The sequence below is a fragment of the Acanthaster planci genome, linkage group LG05 (genome assembly GCF_054643075.1).
Source record: "Acanthaster planci isolate LZ-2023a linkage group LG05, COTS_SCS, whole genome shotgun sequence".
Classification (NCBI taxonomy): domain Eukaryota; kingdom Metazoa; phylum Echinodermata; class Asteroidea; order Valvatida; family Acanthasteridae; genus Acanthaster; species Acanthaster planci.
In genome coordinates, this window is record NC_141781.1 from 4776068 (window position 1) to 4793512 (window position 17445).

Genomic DNA, 17445 nt, shown 5'->3' on the forward strand with positions numbered 1-17445 from the left:
CCCTAAATTAATGACATTCATATTTGTAATGAGCCTCTGACCCGTGAATGCATGTACATTGTCATTAGCTTAACATTCTACTAAACACCTAGGCAGCGCTACAAATATCTACTAGCATATTGGACAAAGGATGAAAACCACACCACCTTCTTTAGCAGTTTTATCAAGCTTTCTTTATTTCACAGACTATACAATCTTTGGTTAAGAGCGGGTTCTTGTACTCGTTCTGAGTGTACGCAAAGGCTGAGTTCGGGCGGCTTGTTCTTGTATGCTCAGGAACAGCTCGATTTGTTGTTCGTGGGTCGGCCGCTCGAGCGCCAGGAACAAACAACCGGTTATTGCTGTTAGTTAGTGGCAAGCAACATGCAACATGGCGGCGTCCATGTACATGTACGTTATTCGAGAGTTAATGTTTGGAAGGGCTGAATTCTTTCTATTACAGGAACATTCATTCCCGTGTTATGGAAAATAATTAATGTTAATTTTGCAAAACTCCCCATTGTCTCTGGCTTTGGAAGCCATCTCTCTACTTTTTGCAGCTGTTCAAAAATCAAAATCTCACGAGTTTTTCCGTGTGTTCCTGTAAAAGCCTGACGAGGAGGTAGTGCGTGATCCTGTTCCGAGACGGTGTTCTTGGGTCGTGTTCCCACCATTCGAGTGCGAGAACAAGAAGCCTGTGTCAAGAACAGGCTAGGCCTAGGCCGCCCGACGCGACCAAAGACCATGCATGCCAGAATAGAATAGTTCCCCGTGCTCAGCGTGCTCCGCGTCAAACGTAGTGTACATGTACATGTACTTGCGCGCCTCATGACGCGCCTATGCTGTGAGTACAAAAAACACGCCCTCTTTTGTTCCACTCGGAGCGGATCATGGAGATCAATGGCGCACACCGCGGTCGTACATAAAAAAAACCATCTGGACTCACAATGCCCTTAATCAGCTTATAGAGATAACTGAATCCACTCGCGGCCATTTTACCGAGCCGAATACAAAGCTTGCCCGGCAATGCCCGCCTTTAGTTCTCCCTGGCGTCAACAGAAGGGAGCCAACCCACGCTTTTGTATTCGGCTTGGTAAAATGGCCGCTGGTTGACTTCGATTTCATACAAAGGCGTTGCAAGTCCTTTTGTACGGCTATTGCGCCCAGTGTGTGTGTGTGTGTGGGGGGGGGGGGCACTGGCCCCTCCACTTTGCGACGGGCCCGGTGACACGTGCGCCAACAGAGGCCCACTGGATGGGGCCGCTGTCATTACAATTGTAGATTTGATGCGCGTTTACTCTTGATCACAGCTGCTTGATTCTTGAGACTCAGTCACGGACATCGATGGCTTCGTGCTTTTACGCATCGTTGCCCGCGTGAAAGGTCTCCCTCCCGGCTTGGCCTTTCGCCGTCGCTCGCTCGCTTCGTATACGCACAGCACGTACTATACTGTACGTGCAGGTGTAGCCGAGTGTGGATAAAAATCCCGTTTTGCATGCACAACCCGTGTCAGAATCAATTGGCTACGACCTGGAACAATACACGTAACTAGGGCAAGTGGCTTCAGCCGCAAGACAGAAGCTTCCATTGGCGCCCGTGTAATTTCTAGCCGCAGCCTTTGAACGCAGCCACCAAATTGTGGAAGATGACGTCTGGGAGCCAAACAAGCTGGTAGCCAAATGTACGCCACACGGAAACACACATGAAACAGGAATAAGAACTGGCACCAGCTAGAAGTGTCGCGACGTTGCATATATAGCTCCGCCACGACAACTTCACGGGAACTGACTAAAAACCTAGGGGAAACATTTATAATACATACCCAAGTCTGCAAGTTGCTACGGGGTCGACACAGAAAATGACAATTTATTCACCCATACCACCGCCCTTGCAGGAACCTCAATTACAGAATCTTAGCACTTTGAGCTGGCGAGTATTTCAGGCCGCCAAAAATGGTAAACCTATTACTCTAGGGGCATTGCTGTACGACAAGTCGCCGGCAATAATAAATCTCGTGCTGTCTGAATCAGTCGAGTGCGATGATTACCGATGCACCGCCCTGGTCGCTGCGGCTCGAAACGGACACAACACAGTGGTCAAACTCCTGCTTGACCAGTATGGCGTCAACACAGAGCAGACAGGGACAGTCAAGTTCAATGGCTACGTTATTGAGGGGGCCACAGCGCTGTGGAGCGCTGCCGGGGCGGGCTATTTTGAGGTCGTCAAAACGCTGGTCGATCACAGTGCTGATGTTAATCATGCAACCGTGTCAGACTCCACCCCGCTGAGGGCTGCATGCTACGACGGAAGGCTGGACGTGGTGAAGTGCTTGGTGCAAAACAAGGCTGACATCCATAAACCAAACAAATATGGAAATACATGTGTCATGATAGCTGGTTACAAAGGGCACGGTGCTGTTGTCGAGTACTTACTTGTCAATGGAGGCGATGTGAATGCCCAAGCTAACTGTGGCGCCACGGCGATGCACTTCACAGCAGAGTGTGGCCGGTTGGCTATTGTGAAACTTCTGGTCAGGCATCATGCCAAGATGCTTAAAAATGAACATGGACTCACGCCTCTGATGGTCGCCTGTGACAATGGCATGGCTGAGGTAGCAGAATTCCTCATGTCATTGCCAAAGGTGACTACAATGGAAAAAATCCAGGCTTTGGAATTGCTTGGTGCATCGTTTGCAAATGATAAGGAGCACTATGACATTGCCAAGACGTACCACTATTTCTACTTGGCCATGCTGCACAGATGCATGGAATCGGAGAAAGTCAACATCAAAGAGGTGTGTGAACTGTCGCCAGCTTACGCTGATCGCCGCGAGTGTGTCACCCTGCAAGAGCTGAAGGAAATCAAGGGTGACCACTTCGCGCTCCAGATGGAGGCACTGATCATTCGGGAGCGCATCCTGGGCCAGCAGAACCCCGATCTGCTCCACCCAATCATCTTCCGGGGAGCAGTGTGCGCAGACAGCATGCAGTTCAGCTCCTGCATCTCCCTGTGGATGCACGCCATGAACATCCGGCATCGTCTCAACCGTTCCATCCAGAAGGACATTCTCCGTTTTGCCCAGGTCTTTTCCCAGATGCTGCACATCGGGGAGGAGGTTCCCTTCCAAAACCTCTACCATGTGCTGGCCCTGGCCGTCGTCGAGATTGAGAGCTGGCAGGCCAAATTGAAATCAGCCCAGGATCAGGTGGACAGGAAGTCCCTGCAGAGTGTACTAGATGCTGATATACTCACCACGCTGTACATCCTGATGGTGATGATCAACAAGCACGTCAACAAGACCAAAACCCAGGAGCACCAGTCCAAGAAACTGGTGTACCGCTTGATCTCGCTCAACCCGAGAACTGCAAACGGATCCACGCCCCTGCACATGGCTGTCAACCAGCTCACGCCAGTGGACGACTTCCACACGAATAACGTCTGCTACTTCCCCAGCTATCGGCTCGTGGAGTTGTTGCTGGAGTGCGGTGCAGACCCTAATGCCACAGATCACTTCGGGGAAACGCCGCTGCATGTCGTAGTTCAGTACAACAAGCCAATAAGCGACTTCACCACGTTGCATTCCATCATAGTGCTCCTGGCAAGTAGAGGCTGCCATTTGGACCAGACGAATGATGAGGGGAAGACAGCCAGTGATGTGTCTACTACAGGGGTGGCAGAAATCATCCTCATAGCCCTAATCAAGCCGTCTTTGAAATGCATAGCTGCAAGGACCGTTAAAAGACATGGCATAAAGTATAAAGGGTTGGTCCCAAAGACATTAGAAGGTTTCATAGAGATGCATTGATAAAGTAGATTCTGTCTATAAAATTATGAGCTTAAAAACACTTGTTTGGGTTTGAAACCACTCAACAGTTTGGTGATTGAATTTAGGCAGTACTGGTTATGGTACGACGACTGTGAATCCTTGATATTCATGGATTACTCTGAAATTTCAGGTTTCTTGAGAAATTACCAATTTCTAAGAAAAAACTTTGCCCAGATATCTAAATCCAAGGGCGGATCTACATTAGGTTCATTAAAACGCAGTATAATAGAACAGGCAGATATGGCCCCCTCTCTTGTATTCATGAACTCTAACCCCCAGGGTGTGTGTAAAATGATATTGAAATTGGAGGGTTTGGGACTGTTGGGGTTAATCCGCCAGCATTTGAATCTCCTGTTCCAGCCCTTCATGTCGAATTGGTCTGTTGTATGCTAACTTTATGTAAGAATTGGCCATGTACCAAACAGACAGTACTGTAATATATATGCAGCAAATGAAAAAGATTGGTTTCCAACATCTTTCACAATTTCTTTGTATGTAAACGGAATACATTTAAAAATAATCCATGCGGCTGGCATTAATGTAGTAATGAAGAATCCAAGTAATGTAAGCAAATTACGTGTACAAATGGATGTCAAGTTCATTTATTTCTGATTTATTAACCCTAACCCTGCATAATCCCAAAAATTACTACTTAGTAGTAAAATGTAGCAAACAGCGCTGTCGCCTGTATGACTTTATGCCTGAGCATGACTTTATTGTTCTCTGAAGTCATAAAATACAATAGATAAGACAATGTACCATACAGTACTGTGACACTTTGATTTTATTGTTCTCTGCACGAGTAACAATGCAGGGTGCCCTAGTGAAAAGTAGTAATTTGTTGGGCTATATGTAGGTCCTGCAGGCTCAGACTACTGTAGTATTTTGTAGTACTGAGTCCTGTAAGCCAAATGATATGCTTGGGGTTAGGGTTAATTAATGTATACATGTATGTGTGTTATAAATTTAACACTGCCATGAAACCAGAACTGTGGGTAAAATTCATGACAAAAAGTCTGAGGCCGTTTTCCAACTTTGGCTCCGCCTTGGGCTTCAACTGCTTTTTACTTTTGTAAGCAAAAAAGCCAAAACTTACAGTACTTCAATTTAGTTTAAATGCTTCAGGTTCACCATCAGGGATTGTTTTTGGAGACGAAGCCTGAGATGGAGACAAAATCTAGTACTGGAAAACGGCCCTAAAATCATACCAAAGGAGAACCACTTGTACTTACATCAAAGTTTATTCGCTTGGACTCAGGAAATGGCTGTTTGACTTGCTTTCTCAAACAGTTAATTCAGTAAGACATGTACATGTAAGTTTAATCTGCAATTTTCAAAAAACCAATTTGTTATCAAAACAGTGTCATTACATGTTTTTAACCACTGTTGTAGTCGAGACCACTTAAGACCTTCACAAGACTAGCACAAGGCCAACACCAAACCTCCAGTCGGAAGTCAAGTCACAAGCTATTCAAATGAACTGCAACAGAAGCATTCCTTTCTCATTGTTCACGGTCTTGCTTGTGCCTGGTCTTGCGCATGGTCTTCTGAAGGTCTGAACTAAAACAATAATTTTAACATATTGCACAGTGTAAATTGTACCCTATCTATGCTAGTGTCTATTGAAAGTACATGTACATGTACATAAGCAGCTGTGTACTGAAGGGCTGAGTCAATTCAAATAATTCACTATACGAATATTCAACCTTCAATTCAATCCAAATGTTTGGTTGCACATGTTGCAGATTCGGTTGCAGACTGTTGATGAACATGCCAATATACAAAATCAGTTGCAATAATACACACATATTATAGCTTCTCACAATATTATAGCTTTCTCACATCTAGGAGTATCTCCAGCCACAATTTAGAAAGATTTTAAGAGATACATGTACTTCTTGCCCTGCTGAAAATTTCTATTCCTTTTAAATTGTTTTATGAATAATTTACTGTCTGAATTGTTGTAAGATTTCTGTCATTTTTCATTTGAATCTGCTTGAAACAAGCCCCCATAGTGCAATTTTTCTCATTTAACATGATGGAAAATTTTCCCTTCCTTTTCATGAATTTTGTATTCGAAATATAATATTGAAATATATTCGATAATCGATCGAATATTTGGTTATTCGGCAACATACATTTACAGTAATCATGTGATACAGGTATATCAAGTGCATGCGACATTAACGACGTCATCTCAGGCAGATAAATTTTTATACGTCTTCCTCTCTTAAAAAAGAAGAGTTCTGATGATACCGTGAATTGCCTACCAGTAACTATAGGTTTTTTTTAACATTGCTCAAGTTTATCTTGGCCCTGAGCTCTTTGCATTTTGCTGCTTAGCTTCTCACTCACTAAAAAGTCCAACTCTACAAACAGCAAACCCAAGGAAGGCAATAATGGACCTCGAGCCTGGTCGATGGCGCCAGTTGGTGTGCTGTAGAGTTCCAAATCCTTCAAACTCATTTTAAAAACCCAAATGTTGGTGAATTACTAGCAGCTGGCATGCCTTGGGTCAAAGGTTGGTGTTAGCATAGAGCTAGGAACACAGCCCTATGGTCTTAGGCATCAGCAATGCATCTACTGTACAATGCAGTCTACTGAGAATGGTCCTTTTCAAGGACAACCTTATACTAATAAGTAGTTTCTTACACGAAATGCTCCTGTTTTATATAAATTGATTTGCCACTTTGTGTAAATGAAGAATCTACATGTACATGTACTATATCCATTTAATAACACTACGGTAACGTACATGTAGTACGACATGAAGAAGCTGTCTATCCACCTGAGTTTATACTGAGTAATAGGAATCTTGAGGCATAAGTCAAAGTCTTAACCCTATAAGGAAGGGGGGGGTTGAAATCCATGTACACGTACATGTGGAGTTCTTGCGCAGTGCCCATTTTGCCAAGTCAGGTCAGCCCAAAATGTGTACTTTTTCCACTGTGGTGCTCAATGCAAGCGGGCTGGCGCTTCACATGACCTTAAAAACAAAACGATGTGTCTGATTGAGTTCAAACTTCACATTTGCAACGATACAGACGGTTTCTGCATGCAAACGTTTTTAAAAACTGAGCATGGCACAGATGAGTTCTTGGGGACGAAGCAATCACCCCCCCTCTGGGACAAGCACCCGGGGGGGGGGATGTCGTCATTCTTCCTGATGGTGGTCCAAACACCTCGACTGAAACACCAAGTTACCACCTTGATTCTCTTCAGAACTATTTTTCCTGGGGTTTGTTGTATAAGCAGCATTGCAAGCCTGCTAAGCTAAACACCTTTTTCCTGGTCATTTCAATTTTACCGAGGCAGGAGCCAAACACTGCTTTCATTGATAAAAATGAAAGTATTGCAGATGCTGATAATAGGGCCACATATGCTCCATCTGACTGTACAGATTCTGCTGGATTGTGCAGGTGGAAAGTGGTCAAGCAAGATAGTTTCTGCATTCGTTTCACGTGCAAAATACTGCATAAACCTATTCTGCTTTCATGCTCGGTAATTGGCTACAGTACCATCCACCATTCCTGAATAGAGTCCTCTGGCATTTACTTCAATCGGCCGAGCCTCGTCAGTGGACGACAGCAGCAGTCACACACTGACAAGCTGTCCCCATCTTACCCATCTTGGTAGACTGCTGGTGGGTTGTAATCGGGTCTTCAACTCGGCAACCATAGTGCTAAATGAGCAGGAATCCAACACTGTAAATGAGCAGGAAACCGACACTTGTGGTGCTAAATGAGCAGCAACTGTCTTGGCTACCTGTTGAGAGCATCAAGTACTGCTGTCACAATGGTGGACACTTCAGCCATGGCCCCAGCACCTGCAAAATATAGCACAAATATATATGTATATGCTGCAGAGGTGGCAGCAAGTCATAATATACAGTCCAAGTCAAGTCACAAGTCATTATATGCAAGTAAAAGTCAAGTCACAAGTCATATGCAAGTTCAAGTCACAAGTCATTAGGTCCAGTCACAAGTCAAGTCATAAGTCATTTGGTCACAGGGCAAGTAAAGTCACAAGTCTCTTTGTCCAAGTACAAGTCAAGCTGCACATTATTTTGTCCAGCTATAAAAAGCAAAAAGAACCAGGCGTCAACTTACAAAGTTACGAGTTATGAATTTTGGACAGTTGAACACCTTTTCTCCAATGATTTTGACAATGCCTCCATAGTTCCCCTAAAAATATATGGGGCTGGTTGAGTAGCATCTGACTTGGGTTGGTAAAATGTCATTTTTTGGAAGTTCAAGTCAAGTCACAAGTCAATTTTTGCAAGTCCGAGTCAAGTCACAAGTCAAAGCTGGTATTTACAAGTCAAGTCACAAAAATAGCAACTCGAGTCCGACTCGAGTCAGCAACTCTGATATGCTGTATTTATAACAATTAGAAAATACATGTAGATGGAGTTCATTGAAGGTTGAAGAACATGCATGCTATTTTTCCAATGAGCTGTGGAATCTTTAACATAAATCTGTAGGTGGGATCTTAATATTCCGTCAGGCTTTATTTTCTAAAGTTTCAATCAGTCTTGTGTATCATAGATTATTTACAGTTTTTATTTTATGAAACCCTGATGAGTGGTGGATCAAATGAAGTCCGAAGCCACACTTTTTTCCTCTTTCTGTCATATTTCTTCTATTTCCCCTCTTAAGGAAGGGGGGGATGTGAAAATGCCAACTTGATACAAGCTCCCGGAATGGTTGATACATGTAGGTACAGTTGTGGGTGAAGCTCTTTCGTTAAGGTCACCTCTGGGACATAATGCCTGATGCTGCAACATGTCTTCATGATCTGTATTAACCCCTTATGGTATGGCTGAATGGATTTACCCTTGTCAGATAGTGTAAGGAGATTTGCAGTGCCATAAACTGACCACAGTATCCTGTGCATTCTTCGATACACTGGTGACGACTGGGAGGCTGCTAAATCTACTGGCAGAAAAAATAGCAATGCCGCCCTCTGTTGTTGAACCACAACACTACATATGTACCTCATCTTTTTATTTGTTCCACTGTGCAGAAAAATAGGGTTGTGCATCAATATCGTACACTGTTCATGCTCGTACTGTGTTCATGTACAACTGATTGTGCATACACAATAGTGTTTTGTTATGAAAGGTTTGTCAATTTTTTCAGGGGAGGGGAGTAAATGTTAACAGGTCATGAGATAAATAATGGAAAAACTTGATACTTTCACTTATACATGTGCACATGTACTGGTACATGGTCATGACATACTCTGCCAAATGAAACTTTCAAAATATTGGCAATATGTAAAATTGTGTTTTTCTACATGCTTATCCATTAAACGATTTACTTTTCATCTGGAAATATATTCAACAGATAATCTTTGTTTACTCTTAAAAGAATATGATGTCTTGATAGCCAAGTGAATGTGGATGAGTTGAATTTGCTGGAAATTGATATTTCTACGACACTCGGAAACATGATGGTTTTGAAACCAGTATTATTACTGAAATATCTAGCAGACTTTTTGGAAGCTTTGTTTTGATTCTCAACAGAAGAGCAAGAAAACTCTACATGCATCAGCAGTAACGCATATCTGACTCTTGCTTCCATTGCATTTTAGTCTCGATGTCCTTTTAGCAATTTCCATTTTCCGACACTGGTCTCACATTACAGAGAGTCGCTATTTCTGACCCAGAAAAGTCGGCTCCAAAAATTGACATAAACGACCGCACTGGTCAAACATCTACACATAAATCCCAGTCCCGTATGCACACTACTGCCAAGAACGTGCCTTTCCCATGATCAAATCATGAACTCCACTCAGACATGCCAATCTTGAGGCGGAAAAAATATTCTGTATCACCTTTGATATTAGAGAGATACCAGGACTTGTCCCCCGGGCTAGTGATGGGAGCTTATTACAGCTCTCCCTCTGTGCATGTCAGACACAAGGAAACCCCAGCCCTCACTACTTTCCAGTCAGCTCTCCAGCAGGACTTTAATGGATCCGCACAGCATAGTCTTTTTAAGGGCTAAGTTTCAATTTTCGTGTGGCCATTTTAAGGGCACTATGGTGTCCTTCTGTTTTTTTTATGCCAAGGAAAATTTCATATTTTATGAGAATGGCACTGGTGGATCCCATGGAGTCCCACAAGGGCTGGCCATGTCCCCCCCCCAAACTTTTTGTTTTTTATACCATCTATAATTGAATGTGATTTTAGACAGCTTCATTCTTTCCCAAAGTACATTAAGACACCTCCCCTCCATTTGGCCTCATCCCCTTCTAAAGACCACAAAGGGTAATAAACTTGAAAAATTTCCCCCTCCAAAAAAAGGCCCTTCCAGAAAATTCTATTCTGCATTTGCCAATGTTACAGATACTCCTGCACTAGAATCTGCGAGATTTTAACCATTTTGCTATCAAAATTTGCTGTCTTATTTAGCTACTTGTTGTTTTAGTACATGGGAATGTACTGAGACAACTCAACAGTTTTTAATGAGCAAACGTTGGGTTCACAGTTTCAACAGATCCCCCTACCCACCAAATGAACTGGGTCTTCCTCAAATCGCATCACAGAAACAGCACACTCAGGTGTCAGTGAAAATGATTACATTTAACATTTACAAATACATGATGTAAAAGTAAATAAAATGATGTAAATGAGGGATAAAATAATTTCCACATACATGTAAGAAAGAGGGGCACAAGTTGAACAGAATATGATACCAAGGCCATTTAAAGAGATCCTGAAATATTGAGTTTTCCTCCAACTGCAAAGGGCTAACACCAGGCTTTCCCTTTATTTCATTTCATTTATTTCATTTCTCGGAAAGAACAAGTTACAATAAACAAATACAAACACAATAAGACAATATTCTGATCAGCCCCCGAGGGATTGCCCAAAAGAAATAAATTCTTTCAAAGGGGCTCTCCAAACTAATTGAAATAAATACAAAACATATACTACACTTATGATAAATAATTATTCTCTGAAAAAAGGAATTGAGAATGAAGAATAAAAGAAAGAACCCAAAAAAAAAAAAATTGTCTGTAAAGAAGACGGAGAGAGGGGGGGAATAGAACATTATGTTATGATTAGAAAGCTTGTGAGTTGGGTTCTTGGTTAAACAAGTGGTCATGTAAAGAGCAAAGAAATTCTTTTGGAGATGGTTGAAGGTACATATTCACATCTTTAATAGATACTCTCATATCAGGTGCATACAAATTAAAGAATAGATAAAACGACATGAACTTGCGGAGGACAGATGGTGTTGGACCAAATGCGACACAAAATGTCTTGGTATGGCTGTACAACCACTGAAAAAAGGTAGGCAGTAGAGTACCCCCAAGGTAATACTTGGATTATCTCTGCAACCATGGTAACAAGACAACTCATGAACACAGTAATCTCTCCATCTTGCTCTTGCAAATGTCACAATCAGAGGAGGAAATGGTTGGACAAAATTTCTGCATTTACACACGTCTGCTTTAATGGCAATCTGCGCACACCATGACACTGGGGTGAACAAACTGCCTGACACACATGATGGCACATTATTTACTCAACGGGTGACTGACATTTAACAATACCAGGGACGGCCAATTCCAATATTAGCTTTTTCCCTTCAACGTAAAGTGACATTTTGTCTGTTTTATCAGGAGATTAGTTTGTTTCTTTCCAGTCAGTTTGCATTTCCAGTGACGCTGTTGCCAGAGTAGTGGGTGACAGCGAGGAGAGTATGATTGTTTATAATAAAATGATTTTTAAACGTCTATTCCATTCGGATGGTGGTATCTGTTACAAATTTAAATGAGAAAATGAAGGTCATGGCGCTGGGACAGAAGCCACCATTCCTGACCACACACATTCAATACTTAAAAAACGATCTGCCACTAATGAGGCCAGTCTTGAAAAGCTGCAGCTGAGCCTTCAGTTGTGGGGGGGGGAGGAGAAACAAGAGAAGCTCATTATCGAAGGCTAGGGCTGCACTATTCAGTACGTCGGTGACATACATGTACATGTTGCAGCCTAAGGGGGAGGTCTGATCATGTCTTGTTATGTATTCAGACTTTCGTCCGCGGTCCCCGCTACTGCTTCCTTTTTTTGGTTGTTGGTTTGTTTGTTTGTTTATTGTACATTTTGTTCAATTTTGTAATGTTTTGTTTTTGTGATGGTCAAATAAATAATAATAAAAATATGTCTCCTGCAAACCACTGAACTACATGTACAGCAGTGTGCAGTTTTTTTAATAATAAATATTACTTGATGTCTGTGCTTAGCCCTGAATATCATGGTCCATGTCAAGTAAATGTGCCATGGCTTAACAGTCTTGAATCCATGAGAAGCAAGCAAGATCTAATTGTTAGGTTTTAATCAGTTTTTTGGGAAACTTGGGTTCTACAGTGAGGCGTCGGCGCTTGCTTGAAACTGAAAGAGCCTTGTGTGTACGGTACGTAGGCTGAGTTAGAGGACATCATGTATACAATGTGTACAAGAAATGGGATGCTTAATTAAATTGACAATTTCCAACCTCCCCCCCTAATTTTTCTCCAGTTCCCCCCCCCCCCGCAAACTCCCTGATTTTAGGCTCCTGTGAAACTCTTGCGCAGCATGGGACTATTTTCTGCTATGAAGGACAGTGAAATCCCAAGAAGAGGAAGCTTGTAACATCCCCCACCCCGTTCCAGCATTACAGGCCTCCTAATTATGCCGCAGCCGGAGACAAATCTGAAGCCAGCGGCAAGAACTGAGATTTGGGAGAGGGTCCAAGACAAACACTGCGGACAGCGTCTGTAGACTTCAGGCATTCGTCGTCCTCCCCAGTCGAGTGCGTCTCACACTCAGATGACTAATACCGTGCAAAAAAAAAGCTCAGACAAGACCTATCGGCGATTGACCTCAATACAGCCAGCCAGCCATCCAGCCAACCGAGGCAAATAATTCTGCCGACTCCCCCCCCCCCTTGTTGGTTTCGGTACAGTACCACACATCCTAATTACCTGTATCTCCGCAAGCCAACTTCTTTTCCACGCAGGGTACTTCGCTATAGCCCAGCGACTTGAGAGTGTTGATCTGCTCGGCGGTGATGGGGTGGTTCCACATGTGGGTATTCATGGCGGGGCAGAACAACAGAGGTTTGGCCAGGTCCCACGCTCGGACAACGCACGTCTGTGTGAAGAAACAAAGTTAGTGCTTGGAAGCTTATTGTCACCTCACTGGCACAGGAAACTTTGGACATCTTAATTAAAGTGGGCTTTGTAAACAAATAAGCCAGTCTCAACCTGGAAAGGAAATATGGACAGTTTGTGAACAGGGATCAAAACTTGGAATTTTTGTTCTGTTTTGCCAGAATCACCACTGCACAATATGCAACCTAGAGTTGGAAGGGGGCTATCATCTACATGTATAAAAAAAATGAAATAAAAATCCATTCCAGACACATCATGACACACTGTCAACCTCAGGTGCCTATTAAAGTGCTTCACACATTCAGCCGGCCCCCCTCTGAAAAACTTCTCAACTGTATTCCCTCCAACCCATCCACAAGAAATCCTGCATCTCAAAAGTGGCACATCCCACTGCACAACATAATGGTTATCACTTCAATTACCTTATGAACATGATGGGATCGCAGTATTTTGTATTTTTTCTCAGGGGCGATAAAGGTTGTGAGCAAACAAACACCAAACAGGAACACGGGCCAATCCCACAACACATCCCAATCTTGAGGTTCCATCCCAAAAGCCCTTCTCCAAGCTCCAGTTTATTTCCAGGAATCATCATGGCATTACTATATCAATTTCCTTTTCCCAGAACGCTTACAATATGTGTACTCAATGGTTGACCTACCTCTCTCCCCACTAACGCACTTAAACCTTCAGAGGCACTTTGAAATGTGTAAACAAAATCTGCATTATGTAGGATTCGGTAAGACATGATAAGAGACAAAAATACATAACCATTTATCACGAAAGGTGCATAATTGCAGCCAAAGCATGAAAACAGGAATTCTCCAAAATCTGCAGTTAACACACTGAGAGGCTGCAACACATCAACAGCTTTACTCTTCTTCAACAGGAGCCCGGTAGCAACTCAGTCACTCCCATTTGTTTTTCAGCTCCAAGAATCTCCCGGGAGGCACAAAACATATCACTCAATAATGAGGATACACCAGAAATTCTCGATTTCCTAAGCTCCTTTGAAAACTGATAAGCATGACAGTGAAATACAAAGATATGAAATCGGATGCAAACGCATACACATGTAATAATTCCTGAATATATTTTATAACTTTTTCTCCCTTGTTTATATGTTCCACAAGCCCCGAGTTGCTCAGTGCAAAATGTCACATATTTCTGCAGGGCAAATTACCTTACAAGCTAATCTCTATCTAAAGATGAAAACGATGACATTAAAACAAAATGATGATCTAAGCAGTCAGGTGGTGCTGATGAGATCCACATCTTTCCAGAATGGAGACCTGCTGTCGCTACGGAGTTGACCTATTTGTCAGCTCTGTGTATTATACATGTACATGTACAGGTAAGTTCTACTGGTAATTGATGCTTACCAAATTATTCTTCTAGGGTTGAAATGTCAAGTCCACTAACTTCTGGTAACTTCAGTCATTAAACAATTTTTCAACATTTTTTTTACAGAGTCATCATTGTTTCTGATCTTTTTTTTACACTGTCCTCGGCAAGTATTATCTAAGGATTTTGCACTGGGAAAATCTATTTGGAAAATAAGGACATCAACGAGATCAAGTGAAGCACGAAGTCAGTTCCTCCTCAGAGATTGGCCTTTTCAAGCTGTGTTGGCAGAAAAGCAAGGGGTTTTGTCACATTTTAGGCCGCGCCAGACATGCCATGAACTGTTCTGGCCTACTAGAGGCTTATCGAGCAGGAACTGATGAAGATGTGTTGCGGCAAAGTCCACGCCCGGAACGGACCAATCGGCACGACTGCATCGATGCGAGATACAATCATAAGAAGCCATGTCTGTGGGAGATGACCTTTTCAGAAAGGCAGTGAGAGAGAGAAAGTTGTTTTCTACAGGCCGTCATGCATTGAGCAGGCCCATTTCAGGCTGAATTTGAGATAAGAATGCATAGGAGTGGGTGTGAAGGAGAGGTAGTCTTTGCCAGAGAAAATGGATACTTGAGGAGAGTCCATTTTATTTTTTCAAGCCCTCCGGGCACTTTGCAAAAAACTGTTTACCTAAACCTGCTTCATGCTGACAGAGGAAACAGTTTCATGTATTTATACATACATGCCGGCATGCAACTGGGAAGCCAAAATAAGAGAACAAAAAAAAGAGAGGGAAGGAATTCCAAGCTGCACAGGAAAATTATATTCCTGTGTCCACTTTGAGCAGAAGTACCCCCTCATTAGTTGAAAAGAGCCATGTTGGTCAGGAGTGTTCAGATTGCTGGTAGCGACGCGACCTTAACACGTGCATTTCATAGTCATTTGTAAACCAGTGAAGTGGAGTTTTAAGCAAAGGAGGCTGAGTTGTTTGGAAACTTGTGCCTTTTCTCGGTCCAGCACGGGGCTCATACACAATGACCTATTTCCTATCAGGAACTATACCGCACCGCCAATTAGCCTCTCAACCTACTGAGCCCCTCAATGACACACGCACTGCTCGGGAACTACATGTAGGCACAGTCACGCTAGGCTAGGTGACTTTAACCCTCGCACACGATTCTTGGCTCTTACCTCATGATCAGCCCTTGAGCAGGACTCAGGACAACTGAACGTCGCTTGCGCACCCCTTATACAGTGTACAGCCTAGCGAGCTGCCTGCTACTACAACTGCCCCTGCGTGCACGCACTACATGTGACTTCCACTATCCAATCGCCTCAAGCGCAAGGCGGAGCCTATGTGCTGTGCTCACCTAACACACAGCTATACGCGCCTAACATCTGCCCTTGTTACTGGGCAGAGCACCATCTATAACTTCGCACCACGCCTAGTGACTAGCGCCCTCTGTCACGTCATAATATTGACAAATAAAAGAGAACGAAGAGGGATAAGCTGAGTACAATTTGCAGTGAGGCAAAGTGGGAGGGGTGTTGATATGGAGCGTATGCAATATGAGGGGCATAAAGCTACTCAAAACAAAATCAACCCCTCTCCAAAAAGAGAACCTTATTCTACCTAGTAAATTTATATGTCTGACTGCAACAGCATTAACTGTAACTGAGTTGTGCAATATGATAGTGCTCTGCATTCATGCAATGAATTGACTGTAACTACCATCTGTTATCATTTTATGGTAAATGACACCACGAGGACCGACGTCGGTGGAGTACGAGACTATCCGTTGCACCGTTAATATTTCATTGATTCTAAATAACGTCAATATTTCAGATTCAAAACACACAGGTCCTCAAGTTGGGCAGTGATCACTACTGCGGGTCACTGCTTTGCTAATTCACTGATTGTGACGAGAAGAAATTATCTCTGGTTCGGCATGTTTTCGTTTGACCATCTTAGCAACAACCCCCCCCAAAAAAGACACAAATGAGAAACATGGATACCATCGCAGACGGAAAGCAAGACATCAGTGGCAATCAGTGCTATACATGCATCTCTCGTCCCGTGCTGGATGTACACACGTGTTGGGGAGCTACTAATAACCAAGACCTTAGTTCCTCAGGGAGCCCAAGGCTCTTTTCCATCGAGCTCCCCGTGTGCAAATTTCATTTTGAGAAAAAAAAAAAAGCAATCAGTGTGGACGAAGAGTGGGAGCGCTCTGCGTTCTCCAGCATCGGATTTCAATCGAACGGCACAAATGTGCGGTTCAAGGAAATACATTTAAAAATAAAAAAGGGAAAGAGAGAAAAGAATGGGGGAAAAAGTGGTCATTTACTCAGTCAGCTTCTGCTATGGAGGGAAAAATGCACCAGACTAGGCCTAAAGTGGCAAGGAGAGCTGCCCAGGCTAAACAAGACATGCTTTTAGTTCCTTGAGTTTATCTCCTTGAGTGACTAGGGGACTGAAATTATCTGCAGACGCTCTCCTCGCATTGTCAATTTGCCAGTAGCCAATCTCCAGAGAGACTGGAACAACTGTGGCCTGCACCAGACTTCTCCCTAGGGTTGGAAAACAGAGAGAAATAGGAAAAACTGAAATCAGATCAGGTCACCAGCCTGCTTGGGTGGAGAGCCAGGAACAGCGGTTTCGGATTACTCATATTTTGTGATGTGTTTGAGGATTGGGTATTTGCCGAGGATTTCTTTGGGACAGTAAATTTGCACAAACTCCTCGACAAACACGCTTTATGTCAATTCACAAACATGAGACTGTATTCATTTGACTGAAGCATTTTGCAGTGACACAGACATGTATTTTGCTTGTGTGGAGCATAAGTGAACAAACCTCAGGTCTGACCTGAAAAAGCTGCGTGCACGCAGCAAACAAATTTGGACATACGTGTATTTGTAATGGCTGATGCAATCAGTACTGCGAGCAAGGAGGAGATGCAAACGTGACACGGGTATGTCATAGTCACGCACATTCAGGCAAGAATTCAATAACACTTTTGCGAGTTAACTTCGACCCAAATGTGGTACACTTAGTTCTTTAAATTCACATGAACATAACAACTTGAATTCTCCATACTAAAACCACTGTTGCTATACCTTGTGATTCGGGG

The 17445-nt window shown here is 43.1% G+C and overlaps 3 protein-coding genes across 4 annotated transcripts in view; 2 read left to right on the forward strand and 1 right to left on the reverse strand.

Annotated features, from left to right (window-relative positions):
* Positions 1-17445, forward strand: part of LOC110986820 (sodium-dependent phosphate transport protein 2B-like) — a 369275-nt gene that overhangs the window by 167439 nt on the left and 184391 nt on the right. The gene's annotated exons all lie outside the window — the stretch shown is intronic.
* On the forward strand, positions 852-6580 carry LOC110986811 (protein fem-1 homolog B-like). The gene has a single exon (XM_022249028.2). The coding sequence runs from the start codon at positions 1838-1840 to the stop codon at positions 3782-3784; it is 1947 nt and encodes a 648-aa protein (XP_022104720.1). The 5' UTR covers positions 852-1837; the 3' UTR covers positions 3785-6580.
* Positions 6128-17445, reverse strand: part of ppcdc (phosphopantothenoylcysteine decarboxylase) — a 72478-nt gene continuing 61160 nt past the window's right edge. For both annotated transcript variants that reach the window (XM_022249023.2, XM_022249022.2), the window contains exons 5-6: positions 12782-12950; positions 6128-7631 (exon numbers count right to left, since the gene is read on the reverse strand). In XM_022249023.2, coding sequence (XP_022104715.2) covers positions 7567-7631; positions 12782-12950 — 234 coding nt within the window. In that variant the 3' untranslated portion in view covers positions 6128-7566. The remainder of the gene's footprint in view (positions 7632-12781; positions 12951-17445) is intronic.